This window comes from Pleurodeles waltl, chromosome 12, assembly GCF_031143425.1.
Source record: "Pleurodeles waltl isolate 20211129_DDA chromosome 12, aPleWal1.hap1.20221129, whole genome shotgun sequence".
Classification (NCBI taxonomy): Eukaryota; Metazoa; Chordata; class Amphibia; order Caudata; family Salamandridae; genus Pleurodeles; species Pleurodeles waltl.
The window spans coordinates 223,097,873-223,114,027 of NC_090451.1; the positions used below are offsets into that span (position 1 = coordinate 223,097,873).

At 41.2% G+C, this 16,155-nt stretch overlaps 1 protein-coding gene across 6 annotated transcripts in view; it reads left to right on the forward strand.

Moving 5' to 3' along the window:
* NFAT5 (nuclear factor of activated T cells 5) overlaps positions 1 to 16,155 on the forward strand; it is a 643,105-nt gene that overhangs the window by 331,148 nt on the left and 295,802 nt on the right. For all 6 annotated transcript variants that reach the window (XM_069216876.1, XM_069216877.1, XM_069216880.1 and 3 more), the window contains one exon: positions 2,696 to 2,868. In XM_069216876.1, the coding sequence (XP_069072977.1) occupies positions 2,696 to 2,868 (173 nt within the window). The remainder of the gene's footprint in view (positions 1 to 2,695; positions 2,869 to 16,155) is intronic.

Genomic DNA, 16,155 nt, shown 5'->3' on the forward strand with positions numbered 1-16,155 from the left:
AAAACGAAACAAAAAGGTTTCGGTATTTTTTCTATTTGCAGCTCGTTTTCCTTTAAGGAAAACGGGCTGAAAAGAGAAAAAAAAAAAAACTGCTTTATTGAAAAGCAGTCACGGACATGGTGGTCTGCTGTCTCCAGCAGGCCACCATCCCCGTGAGTGGCTAGACTCGCTATGGGGTCGCAAACTGCGACCCACCTCATAAATATTTATGAGGTGGGTCTTTGCGACACCATAGCGAGTCACAGAAGGGTCTGAGATACCTTTCTGCATCGCGAATTGCGAGTTGCAATTTGCGAGTCACTATGACTCGCAAATTGCAAGTCGCAATTTGTGACTTACCTACATCTGGCCCTAAAGGCTTTATTTCCATTTCTCTCTGATTGAATTCTGATGCCTAATACACAAAAATACAGAGGTTGAAGTGCCACATAATTTACAGCAACTAGACACCCACCCAAATCCAAGCCATTCATTACTTGGGAGCTTCTTGGTTCGGGCCTGAGACAGTATTGTAGACACAGTAGAGTGTTCTTCACTGGACGGACTATCATCATTGAGCCAGAAGCATAGTGTGCACTGAGCAACTCCTGATCCTTCAGCAAGATGAATAATGTTACTGCTGTGTGTGATGGTACTGTGCTTTTTTTGTTTGTTCACATACGCTTGTCTGTGCCTTAGGCCTCTCAGGTAATTCTTGATCAACCAGTAGTCCCAGAAATTAGAAAAGATGATTGACTACTGTGGACCAGCAGTAGTTCCCCTAGTGGTTACAGGAAAGAACACGACGTGAGCCTCCTTAAAAATTCTTCTGCAGTATTGTCCTCTGTGTGGGTTGCTTCTGAAGTGAGGGCATCCACTTGAACTAATTTTATCAGGAATCTTGGGGCCAGATGTACTAAGTATTTGTTTGGTCGCAAACTGCCTATTGGCCCATTTGCAAATGGAAAACTGCTTTTTGCAATGTACCAAAGTCAAAATACAATTTGTAACTTGTTACCGAATAGCATTTTGCTTTCACGATTCAGTATTTGGAAAGGAACGTGTTTAGGGTGTCCCTTTCAAATACAATATTGGTATGGTATGTATGATTGTTTGCGACCGAATCTGGTCACAAAAGAGTAATACTCTACATCCAGTTTCAAATGGGTGGTAACCCATTCACAATAGGAAAGGGGCCCCCAGGAACCCGTTCCCCTTTGTGAATGTTTGTAAAAACATTTTTAAGAGCCTGCGGTAGTCCCACGGACCACTGCATGTTCTTAAAAAATGAAAAGAAAACTTTTTGTTTTTCTTTTTTAAGCGCATCATGTTTTCTTTTAAGGAAAACAGGCTGCATTAAAAAAAATGCTTTATTAAAAAGCAATCACATACATGGTGGTCTGCTGTGCACAGCAGGCCACCATCCCTGTGATGTCTGTGATTCCTAATGGGACGCACAGTTGGAACATTAACATTCATGAGATAGGTCTATTTGCAACCTCCCAGAAATCACTAATAAAACTTAATTCCATACATTAGAGGTACCGATTTTATAAAAGCGATTCACACGAGAATAGCAATTAGGAAATGGGTATTCGCAGTGTTAGTACATCTGGCTGTTGTTTGGGAAAGGGGAACTGATTAGCACTCCAGCCTGGTGGTACTGCCGTTTGTGTTCCTCAAAGTCTTTTGTTATGGGCACTTCTTGAACACAATCATGCTTCATACAGATAACACAACTACCATGTGTGGTTTAATGAACAACCAGGTGAACTAGACGAATAAACCTCTCAAGGGAAATTCAAAAGGTCAGGTGTAGTTTTATTACACAACGTTTATTAAAGGCAATGCTCTACCTCAGCATGGAAACTTTTAAGCATGAAAATGGAGAGTAGGCTTAATGAGGATGAAGTACATCGTTCCAGAACTTAGTTTACGGACACAAAGGATATACTGAACTTGGTGGAGGTGTTATGTGACATGTGCCTCCTATTTGTTTCCGTTCCAGCTCGGGTCCTCCACAACTGAGAATCAATCTGTATTTTTGGGAAATAAATTGGTCAGTAATACAGTCCAGTCTGAAAGTGCAACAGAATGTAAATTCTTGGCTTGCACTCACTTGTAATTCGTATGGGAGCCAAATGGGAGATAGCCCAAATGTTTCACCCAGAGTTATTTTCTTTCATAGGGTTATTTCAGGGTAGTGAAGAAGGAGAGCGATGGGACAAGCGATAAACAAAACGAACATAAATGATAACGGTGGCTATAATCCTCCGGATTTTATTTCATTGAACGAGGGGCATTATTTAAGATCAAACTTCTGCACATATCGACTCTGGTTTGTGATTCCCAATGCACAATGTTTATACTTCTCTACGATAAAATCACTTAGGACTTTGATTCTTTTGTTTTTTTTTTATATATAAAACAAACCTTTTAACAATGTATATTTTTATCTAATTGTTTTTTTTTCTTGGCTTGGTTATCCACCCTTGCGTATATGTTCAGTTTATTTCAAAGCAAACTGCTAAGTGTATTTGTTGTTTGCTGATCTAATTGTAGTAATAAAGAACTGTTACTTCTTAACAGTTAAGTCGCCCGGTCCTATACTTGTTCTGCGGGAAACCAGCTTACCTTCTGCTGAATATAAAATGTCGATATTTGTTAAATTATTTAGAAATCGGTCTCACCCATGTGTCTTGGTTATTTTTCGCAGTGTTGATTGTGTCGGGATTCTGAAGCTAAGAAATGCTGATGTGGAGGCTCGAATTGGGATTGCTGGTTCCAAGAAGAAAAGCACAAGGGCTCGACTGGTGTTTCGTGTTAATATAACACGTAAGGATGGGTCTGTTCTAACATTGCAGACTTCTTCCTCTCCAATACTTTGCAGTAAGTACTGCCGTTCTGTATTCTGCCCCTTTGTGAATGTTCCTATTTTCTTGAAGGAAATTAGGCAGCAAGTCTCAGTCCCTTCCAAATGCAGTTATGAATTTGCGCATTTACCAGGAAACCACTTATAAAATCCGCACACATTACGGCAGATGGTGATGTGATTAAGTACTGAGCAAGTCACAGTCTTCTGATTTTTGCAACACTCCTTTTCCCTAAAATGAGCAGTTAATATTGTGTTTCCGAAACTAAAAATATGATACTCAGTCCATCGGCAAGAAAGACATGTATTTTGAGTATAGGTGAACATTGTGTGAAGGAAGGAATATAATTATCTAACCTGGTCCTTACATTGATATGTCTCAGATTCTTAACTAATGGAAAAATTCTCATCACATCAGTGTAGAGACTACCAAAAGAAAGTGAGCAATGACAATGATCTTTTTTTTAAAAAAAAAAATAGTTATTTTATCTCAGCTGCCATTTTTATAGCATTTTATTTTTTTATAGATTCAGGTGCTTGTAAATATACTACAAAGAACTACAGATGGGGTGAGGAGGAGACAAAAATACTTTATATGTACAGGGGCAAGGGCTTACCCTCCTACAAGATCATATATCTAAAGCCAAACAAAAACCCAGCCCTTTAATACAAGGTTAACCCCCCAGGCAGAATCTGGAAACCGATTCATTTCCTAAGAAAACCTTCACCCACCAGGGTTACCCCTTGGTGGCATGCTTCATCATTGGAATCTTCCCGTTCAGCTACGGAACGGGGTGTGCTGCGAGCAACAAAATAAGTGGGAGTACTTTATTTGTAATCCACTATGATGAGATGTAATATGAGTGGGAGGGCATAAAACAGATTTAAAAATAACTGCCTCCTGGGTAAACTAATGTTTTAATTAACAACCTAGTGGTGGTATGGTTAAAATTGGGTTATTGGAAGGGGTGGGTTAGTCAATTAACCTGCCTTTCTATTGGGTGTGGTCTTCATGTTTCAAGCCTACCCCTCAGCTTTTCATAATGACCAAGAGTGACTCCCTGGTGCCACTCCTTACGTAGGGAATGTGCCAATGCACACCCCTAGTGTGATTAATGTATAAACATAATGCACCTATTTATTGTTGAGCATTGGTACATCGCCTTCAATACATAAAGGGAGAGCTAAACTGCTAAATCATGGCTTGCTTAATAGCACATAAGTAATATGCTTTGCATAATGATATAGCACCCCAAACGTGAAAATCATATGTGAACAATATCATCAATAATGGTGAGGGTGATAGCGCACAGTGATGCCTGCACATTAGGATGCACAACACAGAGACAACATATAGCACACGTTGATACACAACATACATATTAGAGATTGGGTTTGCATGTCATGGATCCCGGAAGTAAAGGGGGGGGGGGACCTAACCTGTGAACTTGGTGACCAAAAAATTGAACTAGGGGAAGTTCTGTTTATGACCATGCCCCACAAACAAGGTAGCTATTCATTTGCCTGTATCTTTGGTTTTACCGATACATTGAAGACTTTTAGAGGCATATATCAAGCTGCTGGAACCAAGGTGTATGATAATCCAAAAAAGGGAGTGCCTACTCTAAGCCTATTTAAAATAAAAATATTAATAAGACTTTGAGAGTAAAGGAGCCTCCACTGGGAGTATGCCATGGCCATGTATAGATGTACTGAACGGAGCCCATTAAAGATAAGAATATAAATGTGTCTTTGAAAGAAAAGGAACCTCCTTTCAGAGAATGTATGGCCACATACAGAGGTAGTACACGGATCCCTCATATAACGGATTGTTCTTACCTTTCAGGAGTAACATATGAATAGTGTGTAGGGATGAGTGTTCTAGCCCGTAGGAAAAAGGGCACGGACAAGGTTCACATTTGATGGTATTGTGGTTATAGATTCAGGTGCTTGTAAATATACTCCAAAATTAAGGCAAGGGCCACAGAGTTCAGAAACAACCTTAGTTCTTCTCACTTAATAGCCCATTGACACGGCAAGTGAGGAATTCATAAGTGCGATCCCAGTGTAGCTGATTTGAAAATTAAAGCTTAAAACACTGGACTGTATTCCACAGTCAGAAAAAAAGACTGTTTTAATTCATCTTACTACTTCATGCACTTAAACATGTTTTTTTGCTGTTAAACATCTAAATGTTACATTATAAGCGTTAGTCTAATGCTCAGGTATTACCCATTGCACCCAATCTGCTGTGGTAGGTTACATGATGAAGCAACAGTTCAGTTTTGCCATCTAATGCATGACCCTGATTAATTGCCATCTCCTTATAGCCAGTTACGTTCATTATTGACTGGACTTTATTTAGAAATGCTACACATTAGCAACTCAACACGGCTCAAGATATGCCAACGATTTTGATTTTAGAATGAGATAGGTCATATTCAAACATCCAACACAACACGTAATACAGTAAGACAGCCAAGCTGTGACACATAGTTGGCTATTAGCTGGTAAGTCATACTCTTCTAAACAGGGTTAGAACACTCAATAACCTTTTAAAACTGATACAATGTTTCATAAATATACAGTTGGCAAAATATAACCGGTAGATAGAAAGGTATCCGATCATAAGTATTAGTCAGTTAATCATTTGCATACATTTTCACATTAACAGGATAATTTTTGCACTGAGGATAGAGCATAGCACCCCATCCACTCATGTGGATATTTTCATTTCTTTAGTGAACCGAAATAATCGCTTTTGAGTACTGTCCACTACGCTCTGGGAACAGAAGCAGATGCTTGACTTTGAGGGACATAAGCTGCTTGCTTCTAGGATGAATTAATACTGTTCCTTTATTTCTACAATATTCTGTTAAAGCCTTTTGAAAGCCCTATGTTTGCCTTCTCATACCTTATGGGTCCTCTCCTTATGACCACCTGAAGGGTAGCCTCCATAACGTAGTAGTTTAGTGGTTTACAGAAATCACTGCTGAAGTTGTCATCTGGTTTGAGTGCAGGGATTAATGTTGTATGTATTCTCTTGACAGAGAACAAGGACAACAGAACTCAGGCTTCCAGCATTTGGTAATCGAGTTTTCCTTAAACCGCTTCATATGCTGACGCTCCTTTTCTACAATGCTTACCCTTAAGACATTGTTGCACCTCAACCTCCCATTGTTGACCACTTTTTTTTTTGTCTTTTCATGCAGACAAGCCACCTGCTGCTGAAGTTGTTAGTTGCCCTTCATCAATATGGTTTGACCCTCCATCTGTTTTACCCTACCTGGATTGAAATCAGATTCAATCATACTTGATTGCTTGTAAACATCACATATTCTTGTTACACTGGCTTCTAGTACAGTCACATCAACCACTCTCTCAAGATTGACTTTGCGGGTTTCTCCATGACTTTACTCCAACTTATTTGATAGAGTAATTTGATAGGGTAAGATTTCCTAGCTTCCCTCTGGGCATAGTGAGGAACTACCCTACCACATCAGGTACACGTTGCCCCTTGAAGCAGAAGTAGGATTGTAGATAAGTAGCTTTTCTTTATCAGCATCTCTCACTCAACTCGCAAAGAACTATCCCTCCTAGTTACTATTTACCAACTTCTTTTCTCAAGGACAACCTGCTGTGATGTGTATCACCACTACAAGCCCATATTTAGGATCTCTGTGGGCCATACCTAATGACTTTGCCATTGGTTTCTGGGTCACTGCCTAACATTGCGGCCTGAAACCAATCAAAATATTTTTTTAGGTTATAAAATGATTTTAACACCATTCTAGCCATGCAAACTGTCCTATACCATATCCCCTTTGCAATCTTTTAACCCCAGTGTTTTGCTCTGAGATTGGAAGCTGGTCATAAAACAAAAGAACTGAGATTTTGCAGGTTTTGGCACTTGTTGCTTTCTGAGATCCCATAAATATTTGTCTTTCTCAAACATATGCCCAGAAGGGAAACAGATGTGGTTTATCCATCACATGTATATACCCTGGATCATTCTGACTTATAAAATTGGATTATTTCCCATCTTCCTTTGTTGGATAAACTAAAAGCTGTGGGCGTTCCTGGAAGCAGACAATTTCTTTGATTTTTCAATACCGTTGATTTCAAAGTAGTCGTGCATATAGCTGGTTATTGTAGTATCCCTTCAGAAACAAAGATGGAAATGCATAACTGCATGTAGTGCACTCATCTTAGTATGCATACTAATGATCAAACACTCCCTCCTTAACTAGCTCATGGACTATGGGATTAGAGGCTTGTGCTATGCATGGGCTGAATTGTTTCTTTTGGCTAGAGTACAATCCATCAGCAATCCTTTGGAATCCAGCACAGAAAATGTTCAGTGAACATACCTCATGGTTTGCCCATATCTGTGCTGTCATTTAACCAGTACTTTGTTTCTCTGGCAAATGCGTCACATGAATACCAAGAACCATGCCCACTTAATGATCTGCCTGAGCTCAAGGCTGCGAGACTTGTCACTAAGGTGATAGTGGCCCAGTGAGCATCAAAAGTTTTATATTTGGAGATGTGGGTCATTGCTTAAATCTTTACCTTATTTTGATATCTTTGGAACTGCCTGAATGTATATTGGCAGCAATTGCTTTCATCCAAGTCCATCTGGACTGCAGTAAATGTGTCTGTCTCTTATTCCAAAAATCTGCAGCTGATTCAAATTCCACTAGGGAATCCTGCATTCTTGGGAAAACAGTCCTGTCATGTTATCATTAGTCAAGCTGATGTATACAAAAAAAGATATCTAGAACTCTTGTATTAATCTCAGCCACTGGTAATTACTTGGGCCACACCTCAGCCCATAATGATTTTGCACACCATGCCACCTCAGTTTAGTCCCAGCCATATTCAAATCAGTATTGCCCCTTTTTAATGGCACAGTCCAGCCTGAAATTCGACCAGTTCCTTCCTGAACTGAAACACAAGCATCCCAGGACTGGTTTGGCCGTTATTAGGGCTCATCAGCCTGGTATAGGTTTTTCCCACTAAAGAAGTCACACTGAAGTATTCAAAATAATTACAAATGGACATGGATGCAGCCTGAGTAATTACTAGTGACTTCTTTTTTATAGATCATTCGCCAAGATTCATTGGTTCGCCAGAGTTCAAAAGGTTGTCATTCAAACTTTCTGACTTGTAGTTTTAAGTCTCACCTGTATCCATGGACTCTCCACTCCTAATCATCTTCCAAAGTACACATCAAAAGCACACATCCCCCAGACAAGGAAAGCCAATTTTGGGAACAGACCTCTTGCTAGCTAAGCTATAAATCGACTATATAGCAAGTCAGCTTCAACATGCAGCATAATTGGGTCTGACAGAAGATGCCAGTGAGAGTCTATTAAAGGAATCTTTCAACAGTGAACCCTTCACAACACTCCTTATAAGAGAATGGATCATAGCACCTCACCACCCATGTTTGATACACAATTAGAATTGTCTGGGAAAAGTAGTTTAGTGCTTCAGTGACCTTCCTTTTGTGGAGAAGTTGAGCTATGGTGGTTGCAGGCCTTTCAGGGTTATAAATCAAGATATGTCAGTGACTCCATGGATTAAAGGTGGCCTTAAATGTTTATCACATTCAACAATGTTTAGGAGGTTTTTTTTGGATATCACCTAGCCAATTTCTCCAATATGCTAGACTGGTGAGGGTTATCAGAGAAATCTAGATAGGGTTCCCAAATATTCTTGAAGTGTTCCAGACACTGGAGTCCGTGGAGGGACTGGAGTCCCAATTGAACCTAGGTCAGGAAAACAGACAGGTTTCACTAATACAAGGAGCCCTAACAGCGAATAGAAAAAGGGTGATCCTAAAGGTGAAAAAAAAACAATGGGAGCAAAGCATAAAAGACTCATTCCAGAATCAGAATAGTAAAATTCATGCTAACAAATGAGGGAGGTCTCAAGCAAACCTAGATTTAAATTAGTGCATATTAATGTCTTACAGCATGTTTAGCCCTGTTAAAAATTAAGGACATTTACCTTGAAAGGTCTTGCTTCTGACCCAGATGCAGAGAAGCAGAATTGTCATTTATTCAGATGACATGCCTATGCAGAGAGTTAATTATTACTGGGAAAGGACAGTGAAGATAGTGCATGCTGCAAACGGCTTACTAACAATATTCATAGCTGTAAGGTGCCCAGTTGTTATATGTGATACTTTCTGCTAATCCTGTCTTTTCTGCCGACTGTGCTTTACTGCTCAGGTGTTTGAGCCCATAGTTTCAATATTACCAGCAGATATCAAGTCCCAGAATACCTTGTGATGGTTGTTAAAAGGTTGGGGCCGACTTAAGGTAAGACATTTGCCATGGGACATTTGGAAGTTATGAACAGAAGCACCACCTTAATGTAACCAGGCAAAGAATGCAGAAAAACAGTAGCGAACATGTGCCTTAGAATGCAGGGCTACAAATATATCCAGGGTCCTTGGAGGACTTGATCAGCGTCACTCCAAGGATGGTACAAGCATTACAGTGGTGGAATCAAAACGATCACACATTTCCCAGGGGTTAACGTTGCTTACCCTGGTTCCAGATTTCATCATCACAACAGACACCTCTCTAGATGGCTGGGGTGGTCATTTGCAGGACAATGTGCACCCAGGGAAAATGGTCCAACTGTCAGAAACAAATGCATATCAATCTTTTAGAGTTAAAGGCAATTTTTTTCACACTCCAAGCCTTCCTCCCTCGGATATCAGGCTCATCTGTGCTGGTCCACACAGACAACACCACCAACATCTATTATATCAACAAACGAGGTACACAATCCCTATCCCCTTCACAAGAAGCTCAAGCTCTCTGGGATTGGCTCATATTGCACAGGATCTCTCTGAGAGCAGAACACAAGTCTGGCGTCTGTTTTTGCAGACTCACACAGCAGGACAGAAGACAGTTGCCACATATGGGAACTGGATCAACAGGAAGTGGACAAGATCTTCTAGCGCTGGGAACAACGGGTGTTCGATTTTACGCTACCAACAAGAATGCCAAATGCCAGTCGATACCCACTCCAGGTATCGTGGGGGAATGCCCTTTCGATGCAATGGTCCAAGTTCTTTGCATACCTCCCCCACCCCCCATTAATCCCCAGGGTTCTCAAGAATATGAAAACAGAGCCAGGTGGTCCAGGCAGCACTGGTTAATGGAGCTCAACCTCTTGTCTGTGACCAGACCCATCCGACTTCACAAGAAGCACCCACTACTGACGTGGAATCAAGGACCTGTATTACACCGAGAACCAGCCTTTCTCTAATTGCATGCATGGCTCCTGAGTTATTTGAATTCTGGAACATAAATATTGAGCACAAATGTAGGGCGATACTGTCCAGAGCACAGGCCGAATGTACGAACAAGACTAACAAACTAAAGCAGCAAAGATTCTGCATTTGATGCCAACAAAACAACTTGCACTCCTACCTCATTTCCTTTCACTTGCCAAATCCAGATTCGTCCATGCCTCAATTAAACAGCACCTGGGTGCAATCTATAGATACAGGGGCTCCGCAAACATTCCTCTCTGTTCCTCCAGACTCAAAACAGTTACGAAAGGGTTATTTTGCAGCTTTCCACCTGTGTGACCACCTCCTCCAGAGTGGCATCTCAACGTTGTTCTTTTTCAGGTAATGAAATCTCAGTTCCAAATGATACATAGAGCTGAGCTGAAATTCCTCACATGGAAGGTCACATTTCTTCTCTCTCACTTCTACTAGGAGAGTCAGTGACATATAGGCTTTTACCATTAAAGAACCCTTCTTGCTTTTCACAGATGACTGATATATTTCTAAGGTTCCTTCTTATTTCCATTAGAATGAGCCTATAATATTGTGATTTTTTTTTCCAAATCCGTCCACTCCAGCTGAAAGAACTCTTCACACACTAGACATCAAACAATGTTCAAAATGTTATCTTCACCACACTAAACAGTTGACCAGAATAGATGAACTGCTAATCTTTTATAGTCAAGGGCGTGAGGGAACAGCGGTAACGAAGACCACAATAAGTGCAGTAGATTTCATCGGCCATTCAGTTTTGCCACTCTAAAGCTTGCAGACCACTGACCAGACCCCCTAAAGTACACTCCAATAGAGGAGTATCAACGCCAGTTGCTCGTATCTCTCTGGAAAAGATATGCCGAGCATACAACATGGAAGACTACTCATTCCTTTACGCAGCACTACTGTCTTGAATCAGCATAGCTCAGGGATTTGGTCGTAGGACAGGCTGTGTTGCGCCATCTATTTCATTAAGGTGAGTCTCTTTCTTAATGCAAATGAATTTCATACTGTCTAATGCTTGTTTTCCCTGTGTTGCTTAACCAGGTATTCTTGCATGAATGTTCACAATATCGCAAGGATTTACTATCAGATTGAGTATATTTTTTAAAATACTGTTTACGCATTGATATTTTGTTTCTCATGTTTACTATTGTGAACTGTTTTTGTTCTGGTTCACCACCCGCTAGGGGTTGTGACAGCTGCTTTAAGTATTGCTTGCTATTCTGATTCAAGCATGTGAGTCTAGGAAAGACTCAATACTGAATAAGAAAACAAGTTACTTGCCTGTAACTGCAGTTATACAGTATTGGTATCTTTAACAGATTCTCATGCGACACACCTTCTTCCCCTTTGAGGCTCACTCTCCATTTTAGTATATACTTCACTCTTGTGCTAAAAAATCTGAGGAAAGGGCATCTCTTGGGAGCAATCTAGAGGGTGCTGGCGCCTGATTGGCCATAGGTCAAGTTTGGCCCTTTTTTCTAAAGGGCATATATAGGCCATTTGATTGATGGCTACTGGCATTATAGCCTATGGTGATTTCTGCATACTGCTTTCCTAAGATACCGTGGGACTCCCACTTCAACGACCGGGAATGATTCAACCTTGAGAATCTATGAAAGCTACCAATACTGGATAACTACAGTTACAGGTAAGTAACTTGTTTTCTTACACACCAAGTGGGGGATCTTCAGTAGAGTGGTTTAATCAAGATTTTGAGCATATCTGTAAAGAAGACATTAAAAAGAAGACTTATCCAACCTCAAAAGCAGAAGAAAATCCCACGAAGAATGGATGAAAGAACCAGAGTGACAAGATATACTGACCCCAGGAGAAAGGACACTTTTGTTCTTTAGTGAAGTAATACATCAGAACTGCTGTTCAGAACAGAAAGGGTGGAAAGTGCAGTCAAATCAATGAAGCAAAAACAAAAAAGCCTAATAGCAACTATGACAACTGTGAAAAATGAATAGGGAGAGATAATACATTTGGTGCAAACTTTGACAAAAAAACAGTTGGAATTGGACTCAGTTGTCAAGGATTTAGCTACGTGTTCTCAGAGCAGTGGCAAGCCTCGACACTAGAAGTAAGATTGTTGACCATTTAAGGTGAGACACCTTTCTGGAACTGCAGGAGGTCCACCCAGACCGTGCTGCAGAAAACCTGCACAAGGAAATGTCTACGGTGATGAGAGATCTGTTATGATCGGAGCTGGAGGAAAGGCATCCCTATGAGAAAAGCTTTCATACTTCTTTCCAGAGTGCATAAAGGGAATGATGAAACTGGGCACTGTGATGCTGGAGCGTTCTAATACGAAATGGAGAGAAAGTGTTTAACTGGGATAAAGCAAAATACAGTTACCCTGGCCTCAGCCAGACTGCTGTTTATTTACTCAGTCCTGATATGCTAGCACACAGAAAAGCTCTGCAGGAAATCAGAAAGGGACTGGCTACTATAGATGAAAACGTCTGTGGGATTTCCTGCTAAGCTCAGAGTAGAGTATTTTTTTTTGCGGGTCAACTCATCTGTGACTTTTACTGGAATGCCTGAAAGATTACTGTGGGTAAATATTGAATATACTGAGACTAGGGGACGTGGACTGGGAGGCCAAGATTGTGCTCACATTCTAAAGCCCTCTGGCCCAGTTCCCCTTATTCATTCTCCTGCATCCAGTTGCAGGAATAGGTAAGTGCAGGGAGAGGATGAAGCCCTTGGAAACTCTCTGACTTCAGCCGGCATTTATGGGTGGCAACAACGCAGGTCTCCTGCTCGCCCCCCATGATGGGCATTGGGAGTGACCAAGGGTCAGGCTATTATTGATTGCCCACTGGGTTGCAGTGGCAGATGGATGGATGCTTGGACAGGCGGAGTCTGCCTTGCTTGGGTTGTAGCCAGGCAGTCCAAGGTTAGTGGAATGGCCCTCCCGGAAAATCATTCGGCAGGCAGAGGTCTAGAAGGTAAGTACGATGGAGCTTTTTGTTTGGTACTTAACCATGCACGAGTTGACCACACAGGTAAAAAAACAAAACACACATATATATATATATATATATATATATATATATATATATATATATATATATATATATATATATACATACACATATGCATTTTTTTATTTTTATAAATGGCGTTTAAACACATTCATACATACACACTTGTATTAAACATTCATTTAAAAAATAGGTTTAATGGGTTGGGTAGGGTTAAGAGTTCATAAGGGGTTTTAGGGTTAAGGGTTAGGGAAGAAATAGGAAGGATTTTTTAGGGTTTAGGAAAGGGTAGAGGTAAAGACAGGTAAGTAGTTTAAGTATAAGAGCTGGGTAGATTTAAGGGGTTTAAAGGTTTCAAGGTGAGGTATAGGTCAATGGATTTAAGGTTTTGTTTGGTTATGGGGTGGGTAGAGGCAAGGGGTTTTAGGGTACAGTGGAGGGTAGAGGTAAATAGTGGTAAGGGATTGTTACGGTTTAGTGGAAGGTAGATGTAAACTGAGCTAAGGGGTTGTTTATGCTTAGGGGAGGGTAGAGGTAGGCGATATACAGATATATATATATATATCCAACCAACTCACATCCGTTTTTTTTTTTTTTTATACTTACCTCCCTTTAACTTTACCCTTCTCTAAACCCTAAAAACTCCCTACCTCTACCCTCCCCTAAGCATTATATATACCAAGATGTAATACAGTGCTTTGCATTACATGCATGATTAACACATGCTTTGTAACGTTGTCCATTTAGCACCGGGAACTCATTTGGCCTGCCCTCCCAGCATCTCCTAAAGTCAGCCTACGCCACCTGAGGAAGCCTGGACATCTGACCTGGAGTTCAAGTTGTTATATGGGGCTTGTTAGGCCAACAGCTGGTTTTGGGGTGGAAGTATGGCATGGAGGGTGAATGGGAGGGATTTGGGTTAACAAACCTGTTGGTTATAGGTCTATTATGCTCAGTTTTTACCTACAGATCTTCTTTTTCAAGACATACGTGAACCATGGGTGCCTCAGTGTAGGGTTCCCCACAGTGCACTATGCACATCCAGTTCTGGCGTTTGTTGGCAGAGTGAAAACTACATTGCCAGTTACCATAGCGCACATGACGTACGTTGGTGTAATGTTGTTGAATGTTATTTGACTCAGTGATCATATAGAAAGGGGTGCAGTTGTCAGATTCTCCAAACACCACTCCCCTGCATTACTGTTTCTTCAAGAAAACTCATCTACTTGGTTATATTGTCCCTTCTTAGGCAAATTTGGTTACAATATGGTTTTCCATGCTGGCCATGATAAAGACTCAATAGGCACCGCCATTTTATTGCACAAATCCTTACCACTGTTGGTTTCTCAGGTTAGGTTACTACTGATCCCCTTAGTAGGTTTGTGGTAGTGGGAGGTTGGCTGGAGGAGAAGCAGTATAACTTAACGCGTACATTCCGCCCTTTATGAACTTAGAGCAGTGGTATTGTATCTTCCACAAAGCATAAACATCTTAATTATGTGATATGTGGATTGTATAGCTTCCACATGTCAAAAAATACACCTATCTCTTGAATGCCAACAAACCCATGTCTAGAATTGATTTCCTCTTTCTGCCAGCCATTGGCAGCGTTCACCTCACCCCAGGGGATATCAGACCTGTCCGCAGTGGCAATCAAAATCGGGGCTACTAGGGCAGGTAACGCCTCATATGGCATCTAAATACTTGGTGTCTGAATGATGCAAAGTGATTTAAGTTTCCAGTATAATAACGTAGATCTTATTTTCAGCTTAGCAAAGGCTCAGTAGGCTTTCCAGAAACTAACTGAGTTGCAGGCAAAACAAGCCTCTTTTAATCTTTTGTTACCGTGGTGTACGCTCAACCGTAAGCCCAGTTAAAAGTGAACCGTACCCTCCCATTCCAATTTCTAATTCGAAGAGGGACTAGAATGTTGTCCCTTATCATCACTCTCTTTTGCCTTGTGGAGGGAGCCTCTGGTGGTTGTCGGTTAGGTGTGATGCCCAGGTGTGAAGATTTCATTACAAAGGAGACTTGGAAGGCTGAATTGCACTTTATACAGATGATGTGCTCCCATTTGTGGGTCCTCCCCGAGATACAATACCCCCCGAGATATACATGCTAGGCTGTGAAAAATAGCCTCTAGTCTGAAGGTCAACTGGACAAAGTTGTTGCTTGCCCTAATCAAGGAGGGTGTGGAGATAGTCGTAATACAAACCTGGCTTTGCATTTGCAAACTCGGTTTCAAATACTTTGGCATACATGTTGCTTTACAACCTGGGCTCACATGGACCCTAAATCTATCCCCACTGTTACCCTGGACATGAAAGCTGGTCATCCCATCTTTTGCTCAGTATCCTTGGGAGGGTAGCCTTTGTCGAACTGATAGTTTTGCCAAGGTTCCTGTACGTTTCGCATAGTTGTTTACTAGTGATTTTCCCCCAGTCAGATCACAGACCTGAGATCCAGAGCACATTCCTTTATTTGGTAGCAGTATATTGTTTGCCAAAGGCATCCATCTACCTATGACACTGTCATGGCTAAGGCTGACCTCCATCTCTATCGCTGGGCCTCACAAATCCTTGTCTATTCCATAATCGCTCCCAGTGGTAAAAAGGGTAGCCCTTCTGAGTTAGCTTTCGACCCGACACTGGATAGGATGGAAGTTTTAAAAACACTCTTGATGCTCTACTTTGGCAGGGGACATGACCTATCCACAATGCCTGATTTGAAGAGTTTGAGCGCTGGGACCTCATCGGGATTTCCAAGCTGAGGAACATTTGGCAGGGTAAACAAATAAAGATGCTCCAGATCATCCAAAATTATTTCAAACTGCACAAAACCCACTTCTGTAAATACCTGCAGCTGTAACATTTACTGGCCTAGCATCAGACCTCCTTGATTGATTCCCCTGAGAGGACATCCTGTTAGAGGCCAGTCACCCTGGTCCCACTGAGGATTTTGGGGGGGGGGGGGGGGCGGGTAGAATTATTTGTGTGTAT